The sequence below is a fragment of the Melospiza melodia genome, chromosome 24 (genome assembly GCF_035770615.1).
Source record: "Melospiza melodia melodia isolate bMelMel2 chromosome 24, bMelMel2.pri, whole genome shotgun sequence".
NCBI lineage: Eukaryota > Metazoa > Chordata > Aves > Passeriformes > Passerellidae > Melospiza > Melospiza melodia.
Genome location: NC_086217.1, coordinates 3,699,022 through 3,713,198, shown reverse-complemented (window position 1 = coordinate 3,713,198; position 14,177 = coordinate 3,699,022). Strand labels below are relative to the sequence as shown.

Here is a 14,177-nt window from a genome sequence, read left to right as displayed (position 1 = left end):
TACATATATTTACAATACATATTTTTAGTCAGGCCCCCACACCCACCCATGGAGCATCCCTGCTCCTTCAGCTAGGGTGGAATGGTGTGACAGTGTTCACAGGGGTCTGAGGGTGAGGGAAGAGACGAGGATCTGACTCCATGTTTCAGAAGGCTTGATTTATTATTTTATGATATATATTATATTAAAACTATACTAAAAGAAGAGAAGAAGGGATTTCATCAGAAGGCTAGCTAAGAATAGAAAAAGAAGAATGATAACAAAAGCTTGTGGCTTGGACAGAGAGTCCAAGCCAGCTGACTGTGATTGGCCATTAATTAGAAACAACCACATGAGACCAATCACAGATCCACTTGTTGCATTCCACAGCAGCAGATAACCACTGTTTACATTTTGTTCCTGAGACACCTCAGCTTCTTAGGAGAAAAAATTGTAAGGAAAGGACAGACTGTGACAGGCTGGGGCAGGGTCAAAGCCCTGAGTATGTTCTGCATTACAGTACCCTGATCCCGACCCCAGTCCTGTAATACTGAGAACCAGGTGTGTCCTTCTGTGCAGTTGCCACCTTCCTATTCACAGCACAGGCTTTGAGCTTCCAGAGTTGTGCTCCCCACTCAGGCATCAGCTGTCACCTCCTTGTTTTTGTTATCTTGGTGTTTGTTGTGGTGACATTTTCACCTTTCACCTTCCTCCCTAGGAACTTGCACATGAATCTTTGCCCTTTCCCTTAACATTCCTGTCCACTTTTGTGCTGTGCAGAGAGAAGACCCTCAGGAACATCAGCCTCACCTACCAGCAGTTCCAAAACTCCAATGAGAACCTGATGTTCTGGATGAACAACCTACCCAAGCACCAAGTGAAGACCACTGATGGGCCAAGCCAGATCAATTACAAGCTGCAGGCACAGAAGGTGTGTTCCAGGGCAAGAACAGCCTGGAACTTTACAGGGATGGGGCAATTTGCTTGTGAACAGCACATGCAAAATAGTACCAGCCAGCTCCTAGCTGTGTGCTCCCCACCACAGTGAATGAACTAGAGAAGGATTGCAGCTCATGGATGGTGTTACCTGGTGTATCTCACCTTGCTGGGTTTATCAGCAGTGCTGATGTCTTCATCTCTGCCCGTCACCTCCAGGCTGAAATCTTCTCCATGGAGAGAACACTTTCAGATCCTGAAATACTGCACCTCCAGCTAAGATGTTGTATCCAAGTCCTTAATTTTTCTCTCCTTGAGCAGACTCTAAGCTCACTAGCTCAGACAAGGAGTTGTGGAGGTTCTCTGTGTTGGCTGTTATTTATCTTATTTGTGATAAATCAGTGTGAAAAGTCCTAGGCAAGTTATAGCACAGTTGAGATACCCTAAACCCCTGGAGACTCTTCCTAAATGTCTTCCTGTTGCCACCATTTCCTGAGCTGAGCTGATTCTCTAGGCTGCAGGAGTCTTGCTGGGCAGCTGGGTTTCAGAGTGTCCTTAACACCCTGTGTGTCTCCTGCAGAGACTGGTGGAGGAGATCCAGAGCAAGGAGCCTGAGAAGAACGCCCTGATCAGGCTGTCCCAGAACGTGCAGTCCACACTCAATGTAAGGATGGCTTCTCCCATTTGTCACTCCCTAAGCATTTCACCCAAGAGATCCCACCTGATTCTCGTGTGTCTGCTCTGGACAGGACTATGAGTTTGAAGCAGGCAAATACAGCTCTTCTCTGGACCCTTCCCTGACTGACTCTGCTGCAAAGAGGCTGCGGGTGACCCCCCTGCAGGAAAGCATCCAGGCCCAGGTAAAATGTTACGATGAAGACACAGAAACCATTGTCCAGCTCATTAGCCATGCCCCAATGTCCTCTGCAAGGCCTTCATCCACTCTTACAGCCACCACTGGTTATGGTCCTAATCCCAGAGTCAGAGTCCTCAGGGATCCCTTTGCCCCTGGGCCAAAGCAGCAGGGACAGATCCTGAGTGTGAGATCCTGAATTAGGGCTGTGCCTGGCACCTTGGTTGAGACTGGTGTTGCCTCCTCACCACATTGTGTATGAAGATAAAACTTACAGGGTGTGTGTGGGGAGAGGAAGAAGCCAGAGCTCCTCTGTGCTCTTCCCAGTCACACCCCAGTTCTGCATCACCTTGAGGCTTTTGCCAGCTGCTCTCCATCTGTGAATTTGGAAGACTGGGCCCTGTGTAGGCCTGCAGGCATCTAACAGGAATTCAAATAACAGGGACAGGATCTCCTGCAGGAGTCCTTAGACTCTGTGTCTCTCTAAAGAGTCAGATGGGAAGACACTAAACTCTAGAGCTATGACATACACAAAAGTGGTCCAGGTGAAAGGAGGTGTGGCAGAGTCTGCCATGCAGCAGAGCTGTGTCTGGGTGAGGGCACAAGGCTCTCACCACTCTTTCTTTTGCAGGAAAATGATGCCACCAAGCTCTACATGGAGCTGGCAGCAGAAAATAAGCAGCAGCTCAGCCGGCTGGAGTTTGCCAAGAAGATCGTGGAGAAGGTACCAGCTTAGAGCTCACTGCAAGAGATTGGGGTGCTCTAGACTGGGGTTCAGATCTGCTCAGCCTGGGGCTCCCCCACCCCTGCCTGAGACTCCACATCCAAGTGTGAGGAAGGACAGGAATGGAAGTCCCACTCAGAAAAAGACCACAAGAAACCACAGTTTCACTCAAACTGGTCTTGGGTTGTGACTCCCATCACCTCTGGTGGCCCTCAGCTCTTTACTGAAGCTGTAGTTTATGCTTGGGAAAAAAAAATTAGGGCTTTTAAGTCCAGTTTTCTTAGCCATAGCTAATCAACCATCACAGACTGAGAATTTCAGATTTGTTTGTGGGTGTGGCTAGAATTTAGTGCTCACAACCTTCTGGAAACCCTTCAAAGCAATAGGATTTTTACACCTTTCTAAGGTTTGAACCACCTGTAGCAAAGGTCTCAGGACCAGGTGACTTTTAGTGGGTTCAGGAAGCACGAGAGATTAAGCTGGGGACTGCTGGGATGCTCTCCCTTGGCTGCAGATACAGGGAGGCAGCACAAAGCACCTCTGGGGGCTGATGCAGCACCTCCATTGAAGGGGAAGACCCAATTTCTACAAATTCATTTCCCACACCACCAAGTCAGTTGCTTGAGGTGATGTGGTTGTGTCCTCACAAATTTACAAACAACCTTATTTGAAGACTGCCTGAGGATTCTGTGCCAGTTTTGTCTCCCACCATGCCATGTCATTTAAAAGGTCTCTGAGTCACCTTAAAAGAGTGGCTTGGTTTGCCTGCCTTTTTTAAAATTCTTTTTATTTATTTTTACCTTGCAGAAGGAAGTGCATGAGGACATTGAAGCTGTACATGAGCAAACCCAGAAAGCTGAAAACAAAGCCACAGCAAGCAGGGAATCTGAGGGGTTGAAATCACAGCTGGAGGAGGAAAGGAGGAAAGTGGCCAGGATTGAGGAGGACCTGGAGGAACACAGAAACAAGCTGCTGATGTTGAAAACTCAGAAGCCCATTGAAAGAGTGGAAGAAAAAGAGGTGATTGAATACTACAGAGACCCACAGGTGGAGAGCAACCTGTCTAGGATGGTGCAGCAGATTGAAGAGGAAGGCAGAAAGAGGCAGAGCCTGCAAGAAGACATTGATGTGATGAACCGTAAGCTTGCCCAGATGGAGAGCGAGAAGAAGGTCGCTCCTGCCCAGCTCCTCACCAAAGAGATCACAAAAATTGAGAAGGATCCAAGCCTGGATGGCCAAGCAGCCAGTCTTCGTCAGGAGATCAAGCATCTCCAGGAGGAAAGCTTGACTGCTGCTGCAGAACTTGAGCAGCTTAAGAGGGAGCTGCACACGCTGGAGCGAAAGCAGCCCAACATCCGAGAGAAAGTGGTGGTGAAGGAGCTCATCAAACTGGAGAAAAACCCAGAAATGCTGAAGTCTGTTAGGACCCTGCAGTTACAAATAGACGAGGAATCCTTCAAAAGGAAGTCTGCAGAAGAAGCGATAGTGAAAGTGAAGAACAAGATTGAGGAGGTGGAAAGACTGATTGAAACAACAGAACCCAAAATTATTGTTAAGGAGGTGAAACAGGTAGAGCAGGACCCAGAGTTATTGAAAGAGACTTCCAAGCTGAAAACTCTGATTGAAGAAGAGAAGAGCAAAAACTTGATGCTGACAGGTGAGCTGGGAGAGCTGCAGACTCAGTACAGCATCGCAGAGAAGCAAAAGCCCAGGATAGAGGTAAAAGAGAGGGTGAATGAAATCTTCCTGGTGGACCCTGAAACAGAGAGGCAGATTGCACACCTGAAAAGGGAGCTGCAGGAGGTCACTCTGAAAAGGACAAAGATTGACAGTGAAGTGGAAGAGGCCTTAGCAGAGCTCAAAGTCCTCAGGTCACAAAAACCAGAGGTGGAGTTTAAGGAGGTCATAGAGGAGGTGGTGAAACATGAAAAGAGTCCAGAGATTCTCAGAGAAATTGACAGGCTGAAAGAGCAGCTCAATGAACTTGTGAACACCAACGGCAGGACCCAGGAGCAGCTCATTAGGCTGCAGGGGGAAAGGGATGAATGGAGGAGGGAGAGATCCAAGGTGGAAACCAAGCTGGTCAACAAGGAAGTCATCCGCTATGAGAATGATCCCCTCCTGGAGAAAGAAGCCGATCGCCTGCGTCAGGAGGTGCGCAACATGTCCCAGAAGAGGAGAGCTGCAGAGGATGCCATCTATGACCTGCAGAACAAATACATGCTGCTGGAGAGGCGGAAGCCAGAGGAGAAGGTGGTTGTTCAAGAGGTGATACTGACCCAAAAGGATCCAAAGCTCCGAGATGAGCACAGCAGGCTGAGACGCAGTCTGGATGAGGAGGTGAGCAACAGGCGCCGCCTGGAGCGCGACGTGCAGCAGGTTCGTGTGCTGGTGGAAGAGCGAGAGAAGCTGCTCAACTTTCAGGAGGACCGAAGCAAGAGGCTTGCACTGGAGAAGGAGATGAGACAAATTACACTGAGAATAAAGGAGCTGGAGGAGAGCCCAGCCCCAGTGCAAGAAAAGATCATTATGGAAGAAGTGGTCAAGCTGGAGAAGGATCCAGTCCTGGAACAGTCTGCCAGCAACCTGCGCTTGGAGCTGGACCGGGAGAAGATGGAGGTGCTGAACTTGCAGAGAGAGTGCAAGAACCTGCAGGTGCAAGTCGATGTCCTGCAGAAAACTAAATCCCAGGAGAAGACCATCTACAAGGAGGTGATTCGAGTGGAGAAGGACAGAGCTCTGGAGAGTGAACGTGCACGCATCTGGGAGCTGCTGAGCAGGGAGAGGGCAGCCAAGCAAAAGGTAGAAGAGGAGGTACGGCGACTCCGGGAGAAGATTGAGAGAGCTGAAGGCATGAAGAGGACTTGGGCTCGTGAGGAGACAGAGCTGCAGAAAGCCAGGAACCTGGCCATCCAGGAGAGAGCCAACTTGGAGAGTGAACTGCGGGAGCTGGAGAGGCAGAAGCAGCAGAAAGTTCTCTTCCTTCGGGAGGAATCCAAACTGCTCAGCCAACGGACTGAGAATGACAGGCAGAAGAAGAAGCAGCTGGAACATGAGGTTTCCCTGCTGGAGGCAGACATCCTTAGGGAGAAGGACCAGATCTACAACAAGGAGAGGTTCATTCGGGATCTCCAGTCAAAGGTCAACCGTGAAGAAATCAATCATGAGACCCAGATGAGAGAGACAAACCTCTCCACCAAGATCTCCATCTTGGACCCTGACACAGGGAAGGACATGTCCCCGTACGAAGCCTATAAGCGAGGTATCATAGACAGGGGTCAGTACATCCAGCTGCAAGAGCTGGAGTGTGACTGGGAAGAAGTCACCACCTTGGGCCCAAATGGGGAGATCTCGCTTCTCCTTGACAAGAAAAGTGGGAAGCAGTATTCCATCGATGATGCACTAAGGCTGAGGAGGATCACAAAGGAGGAGTACCAGCTGTACCGGGATGGCAAGATTCCCATCTCTGAATTTGCCTTGCTGGTGGCTGGGGAAACCAAGCCTCCCTCATCCCTCTCAATTGGTTCCATCATCTCCAAATCCCCACTCACATCACCCACCACCCACCAAACCCAAACCTTCTTCCCCCCAGCCTCACAGAAGGGCATATGTGATGACACATCCCCCATTGCTGGGGTGTACGACACCACCACCAACACCAAGTACAACATCAAGACTGCCGTTGCCAAGAAGCTGCTCGATCCCATGACAGCTCAGAAGCTCCTGGAAGCCCAGGCTGCCACGGGGGGAATCATAGACCTCATTTCCAGGGACCGGTTCTCGGTGCATAAGGCGATCGAGAGGGGGCTGATTGACAGGACCTACATGCAGAGACTCCTCAATGCCCAGAAAGCTTTCACAGGCATTGAGGACCCAGTGACCAAGCGGAGGCTGTCTGTGGGGGAAGCAGTTCAGAAGGGCTGGATGACCAAGGACAGTGCTTTCCCCTACCTGCAAGTCCAGCATCTAACTGGAGGGCTGATCGATCCCAAGAAAACCGGTCGCATCCCTGTGCTGGAAGCTGTCCAGACGGGGATGATAACGAGCAACCTCGCCAACAGGCTCCAGGATGAGTCCAAGTATGAAAAAGATCTCATTGACCCTGTCACTAAAGAGAAGATCAATTACAAGGAGGCCATGGCCCTCTGCCAGAAGGATTCTCTGAGCCACCTGCTGCTGCTCCCAGCTGTGTCAGAGGGGTATCAGCGGTACCACCAGGCGAGCCGCTCCCCCAGGCTCTCGCGGTTCAGGCATTGAATGGACCAAGGCACTTAGTGGGGCTGGTTCCTTCAGGAGTTCATCCCTTCAGAACACCCCTCCCTATGGAGGCAGCAGGCTCCCAGCAATGGAGCATCTAGCATTTAGGGCTGCCTACTCTTCTCTCTTAGCTACCTGCCTCCCAACACAGCTTGGCCGTGCGAGGAAGAAAACGTGGTCGTGGGCCTGCCACAGAGGGGTCCCCACAGCCCCCAGGTGCTGTTCCCTGATCAGCCCAGAGAGGGGCTGGTTGTGAGAACTTCACGGGCAGTAGGTTAAATGTGGCTGTGCCCAGAAAGGGGGGAGAGCCAGAGTGTTTTCCAGTTGGGTCATTCTGCATGCAATAAATATAGCAAGTGAGTGTCTGTGGCTGTGTTGTCTCTGCAGGCTGTGGCTGAGGGCACAGCTGCTCCTGCCCCATTCAGTCCCATGCCCTGCAGCCCAATCCACACAGGTTTTGTAGACTCTTGCTCTCCCTGATCTCCCAGCACTGAACCCCTAAAGTCCTTCTGCCTATGAGTCCATATTTTTAAATATTTTGTTATATTTGTCTTTAAAATTAAAAACCAACAGGACTTTGCTTCCTGACCATTTGGACACCTCTAAAAGAGGGACTTGAACACCAAAGGGGTACAGTCCCACCAAAACAGTACTGGAAAATCTGCACTTGCTGTTTCTTTAGGTGAACTAAAAAGATGTTACTCCTCTGTGTAACTGCCATCACCTAGTCCTTCCTGAAACAAGCAATTCTCATATCCCAAATGTTCTTCCCTAGTATCTACCCTATTGTGGAGCATCCCCTGGGTTTATGGGAGGAGAAAATTACTTTCTATTCATATCAGCTACTCCTTCCCCTCTCCCAAGGGCTCTTTTAGCTGATGCTATCCAGGAACTCCAACATATCCTAAATAACCCACAAAAGTAGAGGTTTTCTCTCCCTTCTTCACCCACCAGACCAGCAGCATAGTCTCTATTTCCATATAGCCCAGCTGGAATTTGAAGTCTGGGCTCCAGGAAGAAATGGTTCCCAGTGTGGCAGGCTCAGCACACTCAGCTCCCATGACCTTCCTAGTGGTAGGTAGTGCCCAGCATTAATAATCTGTAACAGCAGGTTTCCAGTCTGAGATCTGCCCAGGCTCTGGCCCAGGCTCTGCAGGGTCTCTGGTTATTGCCAGGCCTGTGGCTGCTGTTTGTGGCCATCTCAGCTGCCATGATTGCTGGGAATCTGTTGGTTTACAACAGGGAAAAACCATTGCACACAGCCCAGAGCATCCACTCACTCCCAGCCCGTTTCCTTTGGTAGAACACTGCTGCTCTGGATCAGCAGCAAGGCCCTGGAGCTGGGCTGCCATGGACTGCAGGAGCTCTCCTGAAGCACAGGAGCATGGCCAGGTGAGGATCCTGTCCCAGCACAGCCCAGAAGCCCTGGAGCACTGCAGCTCCCCGGAATCCTGGGCTCCCAGCCCTTGGGAGCAGCCTCTGTGTGCCTTGGCTCTGCTCCCCTGGGCTGGCTGAAAGCAGAGCAGCAATCAGGTGCCCAGCAGGTGAGTTTGCTCAGCCTTCCTCACCCTGCTCTGGGGTCATTAATGGTTTGGGGCAGTGCTCTGTAACTACCAGACTTGGAGCTGTGGTAATTAGGCAGGCAGTTAATCACTTTGGACCAAGTGCTCCCTAAGTGCATGGCAGGAGGGATTTACCTGGGTTGGGTGAAGTTGTTAAGAGATGATGAGGTGACTGAGCAGTTCAGTCTAGTCTGAAAAGCACTCACTAAAAATGCTTTTGTTTGCTGCCAAGCACCCCTTATCTGCAGAAAGCAGCTCATGTCATGTCCTGATGTGTCCATAGGAAGCACCACTCAGCCACAGGGCTTTCCCCAGACCCTTGTGAGTTGCTCAGGAGGAGCCAGGTAGGATTTTTGACTTTTCCTCCCTTCCCAGGCACAGGGTGGTGGTGCTGCACTGTGCCTTTCCCAGAGCAGTTATTTCAACACAGTTGCTGTTCCCTTTGCTGGCAGTGGAGTTGGTAAGAAATGTTTAAAGTTAAGTCAGTTGCTTCAAATTTTGGGCTAGGTTTGCTCTAGTGTTTTATTTATGTTTCTGGACTGGATGAATGTCCTTGGTATTTTTTTTTACTGCAGATCTTTTAAAAACAAAACAAAAAGGAAGCTCTTCTGCAAACAGTTTGTCTGGTACAACATGAGCATTGTTTGCATAGAGCAAACAGCACTGCGTTGACTTTACAGCATGTATGCAAAGGCAGGGAAATGATTCCCACAGCAGAATTCATCCATCTTTCCATGGATTCATCCACACAAATGTGCCTCCAAGCTGGCTGTCACCACACAGAGGCCATGAGATGCAAAAGCACAGCTGTCAGGTTGTGCTGAAATTGGTTTTTTTAGATTGCAGTTACTAAGAGAGCACATGTGTGCACCTGCATGAAAAACAGGAGTGCAGAAGTTTGGCTTCTGTAAATTAGATGTGACTTTTGAGTATTTAAACAAGTAGAACATAATTCTGAAATAGTGTGTGGCAACTCCAGGTGGAAAGCAGCCCCACACTGAGACATCACTGGGCTGCAGAACCATCAGTCCCTTGTTCTGTCACTGAAATTCCCCAAAAATTGAGTAAAATAAAGCTCCTTAACACCAATGTAGTGTTAAGAAGAGGCATAATTTATTACAGGATAAGCTCCACCTAACGTGCACATGATTCTCTACAAGTGCATTGCTTATATACAATCACCACATGCATATTTTAAGTGTCCATTACCATAAAACCCTCCCCATGCTCCCAGGTTCAGGGGTTTTTATAGCTTTGTTTTGGCTGTAGCTGCATTCCTAAGCCAGATGTTTCAGGAATTCAATAGGTCCTTGCTGAGAAAGCAGCTCCTGCATGCCCCATTTCTTTTTGCTAAAAGTACAAAGGCACAGCAGAAATTGGATTAACCCTTTTAGTATCAATTCCCCCCTTTGAAATATCTCAAATTTCTTAAGGCCATTTGATAAGTTCCAACTCGATTTCTATCTATATAGAAACAGATATATTCCCACAAGATTATGACTGATCATTTTGCAAACACAGCCAATAGCAGTACTGATAATTATTACAACTACAATTACGGTTGTGCTGATTTCCAGTATTCCAGCCAGCCCTCCTGTCAGGGACCATCACACTATTCCTTGAAGAATTTTATTGAACCAATTAGTTTCAGGATAGCTTTGCTACCCTCAGCAACTGCCCACATTTTGTAGTCTCTGGAGATCATCTGTTACATTTGGGATGTGTACACACAACATTCTCCATCCAGTTCTAAATATCCACAACCCCCTTCTTCTTTGGCCAGCGATAGATCCAAGGGCATTCTGCTTTGTAAAGTCAGATTATCAGATTGAATCACCATTGACAGATTTACAGGGATAATTCCCCAAGGAATAGGTTCCCCTGCTGAACTGGAGATAGGGAGGTAGGCTGTAATGCTGGACAAATTGTTCATCTTACCAAACCCTTGGATTCAAGTCAATATTAAATTTTCTTCTTCATTTACTATCAAACTAAATTCTCTTCAATATTAAATTTTCTTCAAATTTTCTTCAGAAAAATTTCATAATAGTTTAAAATTATTTTTTAAAAAACTTAAAATAATTTTAAAATAATTTTTAAATTCTTTTATCTCCACCTAAAGATAAAATAATTCCCATTAATATTAGTCTATACATTTTGCTGCTCCTTTACAGATGTCTTCAACATTTTCAGCTGGAAGGGTCTGGTGTTTTCCACGATTCAGTCTGAGTCAGAAGTCCTCTTAATTTGGGAGCAATGTATCCAGGAGTTAATTCCTTTCTCTTTCACAGCTGGTCTTGTAGTCAAGAGAACCAGAGAAGGTCCTTTCCACTGCTCCTGAAGAGGCTCAGGTTTCCAGATCTGCATGGGTATGTGATCCCCAGGCTGAAATGAGTGAACTGGGGTGTCTAGGGTAAGAGGTTCTGAGAGAGTGACAAACCTTTTTTGTTCATTCAAGGGTTTCCCTAATAAAATTCCCTAATAAAATTAAATATTGTTCTCTTTCCCAAATCCAAATTTGTTCCTCAGATCCAGAGAAAGCTGCAGCAGAACATGATCTCCCAAACATCAGTTCATATAGGCTCACCTTCAGGTTAGTGTGGGGCTGTACTCTAACTCACAGCAAGCCTGTGGCCATTTTAAGAAAACCTCCTGACACATTTTGCCAATCTGCCTCTTTAAAGTTTGAATCTTTCACTCAACACTTCTGCTAGATTGCTGTCCCCATGGAGCATGTAAATCCCAACTCTTACCCAACTGCTTACCAAGTTGCTGTAACACTTCCAATATAAAATGGGGGCCCCTATCAGTGACATCCCAATAGGAACTCCTGACCAGGGTATGATCTCTTTGAGGAACACCTTGGTGACCTTCCTGGCCTTGGTGCAGCAGGGGAAAACTTCTGGCCACCTGGAAAAGGTGTCCAATGAATAATACCAGGAGATACCAGTATTGTTGTTGGTGTGGCAGTTCAGGAAAAACAATTTGCCAGTAATCCCTGAGGGTGTTTCCTCTGTTAGTGATCCATGGAGGCAGTCCTTTTGAAATCAAAGAATTATTTTTAAGATATATCAGGTACTTTTCTGTAACAGACTTGACACCTTTTGTCTTAGGGACACTGGTATCAGAGTCCTTGGACCAGTCACCATAGCACTGATTCCCCAGTGGGTTTGCTGGTATTTGTCCTTGACAATTTGCAATATCACTTGGGGTGAGACTATGATCTGGTTTTTGGGAGTTATCAGCCATCCACCCTCTCTATTCTGGGCTTTTAGGTAAGTTGCTAATTTTAAATCTGCCTGGCTATACTCCTGGGAGTGAAACAGTTTTCTTAGGTACTAATGCCAGGATGCCTTGTTGTGCAACCTCTTGTGCAGATTTATCTGCAAATCTGTTTCCTACAAGAATTTGGGAATCCCCATGCTGGTGTGCCCTGCAGTGTAGTACAGATATTTCTCTGGGCAACTGGGTGGCATCAGGGAAGGACAATATCTCTTGTGTATATTGATCAGAGATCCCTGTGCTGTTAATAGGCCTCTTTCCTTCCATATGGTTCCATGGGCATGAACAACTCTAAAAGCACATTTTGAGTCAGTCCATATGTTTACTCTTCCTCCTGCTGCCAATTCCAGGGCTCTTCACAGCACTGAGCTCTGCCTGCTGTGCTGAGGTGTCCATGGGCAGTGGTGCAGCTTCTATCACCTTGGCTGGTGCCACTATGGCATAGCCAGCTTTTTATTTTTCATCTTGCACCAAGCCACCTCCTTCTGCAAAGAATTCTGGATCTTCACTTGGTGCATCTTGTAGGTCTGGTCAGCTTACGTGAACTTGCTCAATAGTGTGTGGGTAATGGAGGGTCAGTTGCTCTTCTCCTTGCTTTGGGATGTTCAGGACTTGGGCTGGATTTACCACTGCGGTTACTTTCAACTCCACATCTTCTTGCTCCACTAGAACACTCTGATATTTCAGCATGTGCCTTGGGGAAAGCCAGTGTTCCCTTTTTTGGCAAACACAGTGGTTATGGTGTGTGAAGTGTGCACTGCTATCTTTTGTCCCAAAGTCAATATCCTGGCCTCTTGGATGAGGAGAACAGTGACAGCCACAGCTCGCAGGCATCGGGGCCATCCCTGGCTGACCTTGTCCAGCTGTTTTGAAAAGCACCCCACAGGAAGTCTCCCACCTTCTGAGCCAGAACTCTGAGGATGAGGTGCTGCCATTCCTGCCCAAAAAGCTCAAAGGGCTTTGTTAAGTCTGGAAGTCCTAAGGTGGGTGCAGACATCAGGGCCATCTTCAGGTGACAGAACAAATGTTCACCCTCAGGAGCCCAAATTAAAAGTCCTTTGGGGGCCTCCTTTAAAAGCTCAATGATTTGACCAAAAGCCCATAATTTAAAACCCACAATCTTCACCATCCAGCCACAGCCAAGAATGCTGTTAAATCTCAGGCAATTGCAGGTTGGGGTACTCAGCAGATGGCCTCTTTTCTGTCCATTCCCAATTTCCACTGTCCTGGTATTATTTCAAGCCCTAGGTAAAAAAAATCTCATGATTTGAGCTTTTTCCCAAAATACTTTGTAACCTCCTTGGCCTAGGAAATTTAGAAGACTGATAGTCAATTCCATGCACTTTTCATTAGTAAGATATCACCAACATACTGCAGGACCCTTCAGGGTTCTCCTTTTTCCAGGTGTCTAATTCTTTAGCCAGTTGGCTCCCAAAAATTGTTGGATTATTTCTAAATCTTTGTGGTGACACAATCCAGGTAAGTTGAGTCTTCCCACCAGTTTGAAGATTTTCCCATTCAAAGGCAAAAATGCCCTGGCTTTGCTTACCAAGAGGTGTGCAAAAGAAGGCATCCTTCAAACCTATTACTGTAAACCATTGGTGATACTCTGTAAGGGATGTTGATAAGGTAAAGGGACTGGCTAGAACAGGGTGGATATCCTGGAATATTTGATTTATTGCTCATAGGTCCTGTACCAACCCGTGTCTTCATCCCTGACTTTTTAACTGGCAAAATCAGAGTGCCCTGACATTCTATCAATAATCCAAATTCCCCTAAATTTTCTATTAGTCTCTTGATTCCCCTCTGGATACTAACTTTAAAGGATATTGTTTCTGCTTTACTGATTTTCATCCAGGTTTCAGGGTAACACTTACAGGCTGAGCTTGTTGGGAATGGCCTGGAGTTCTACTGGTCCAAGTTAAGAGTTTACTGCATTTTCTGTTATTTCTGGTATTCCTCCAGAATTGTCTGGTTCCAGTGTTCCTTGTAACACAAAAGTCCTTGCCTCGATGGCTTTAGTCTTGAGCACCAATAATTGTATTTCTCCATGTTTAAACAAAATCTGCCTCCAATTTACTTATCAGGTCTCCTAACAGAGGAACTGGACATTCAGGCATATATAAAAATTGGTGTGTCATCCACCATTTGCCAAATTTAAATTTAACAGGGTTAAAGAATGTTTGTTTTTCTTTTTCCCTGTTGCACCAAAAACATTTACAGTTTCTTGGTTTAATTTTCCATGATTTGCATTTAATACCAAATAAGTATTTATAATGTCATAAACGGAATGGAATGGAATGGAACGGAATGGAACGGAATGGAATATAATGGAATGGAATGGAATGGAATGGAATGGAATGGAATATAATGGAATGGAATGGAATATAATGGAATGGAATCGAATGTAATGTAATGGAATATAATGTAATGTAATGGAATATAATGTAATGTAATATAATGTAATGTAATATAATGTAATGTAATATAATGTAATGTAATATAATGTAATGTAATATTATATAATGTAATATAATATAATATAATATAATATAATATAATATAATATAATATAATATAATAT

At 46.6% G+C, this 14,177-nt stretch overlaps 1 protein-coding gene across 2 annotated transcripts in view; it reads left to right on the top strand.

The window, feature by feature from the left end:
- Positions 1–14,177, top strand: part of LOC134428842 (peroxisomal acyl-coenzyme A oxidase 1-like) — a 71,066-nt gene that overhangs the window by 21,445 nt on the left and 35,444 nt on the right. Inside the window, exons 18-22 of one of the 2 annotated variants that reach the window (XM_063175840.1) lie at positions 760–910; positions 1,496–1,579; positions 1,665–1,775; positions 2,400–2,492; positions 3,300–7,114. The exons of the other annotated variant lie outside the window; for it this stretch is intronic. Coding sequence (XP_063031910.1) covers positions 760–910; positions 1,496–1,579; positions 1,665–1,775; positions 2,400–2,492; positions 3,300–6,749 — 3,889 coding nt within the window. The 3' untranslated portion in view covers positions 6,750–7,114. Of the gene's footprint in view, positions 1–759; positions 911–1,495; positions 1,580–1,664; positions 1,776–2,399; positions 2,493–3,299; positions 7,115–14,177 lie in introns of those variants that run through there. 2 annotated transcript variants of the gene reach the window in all.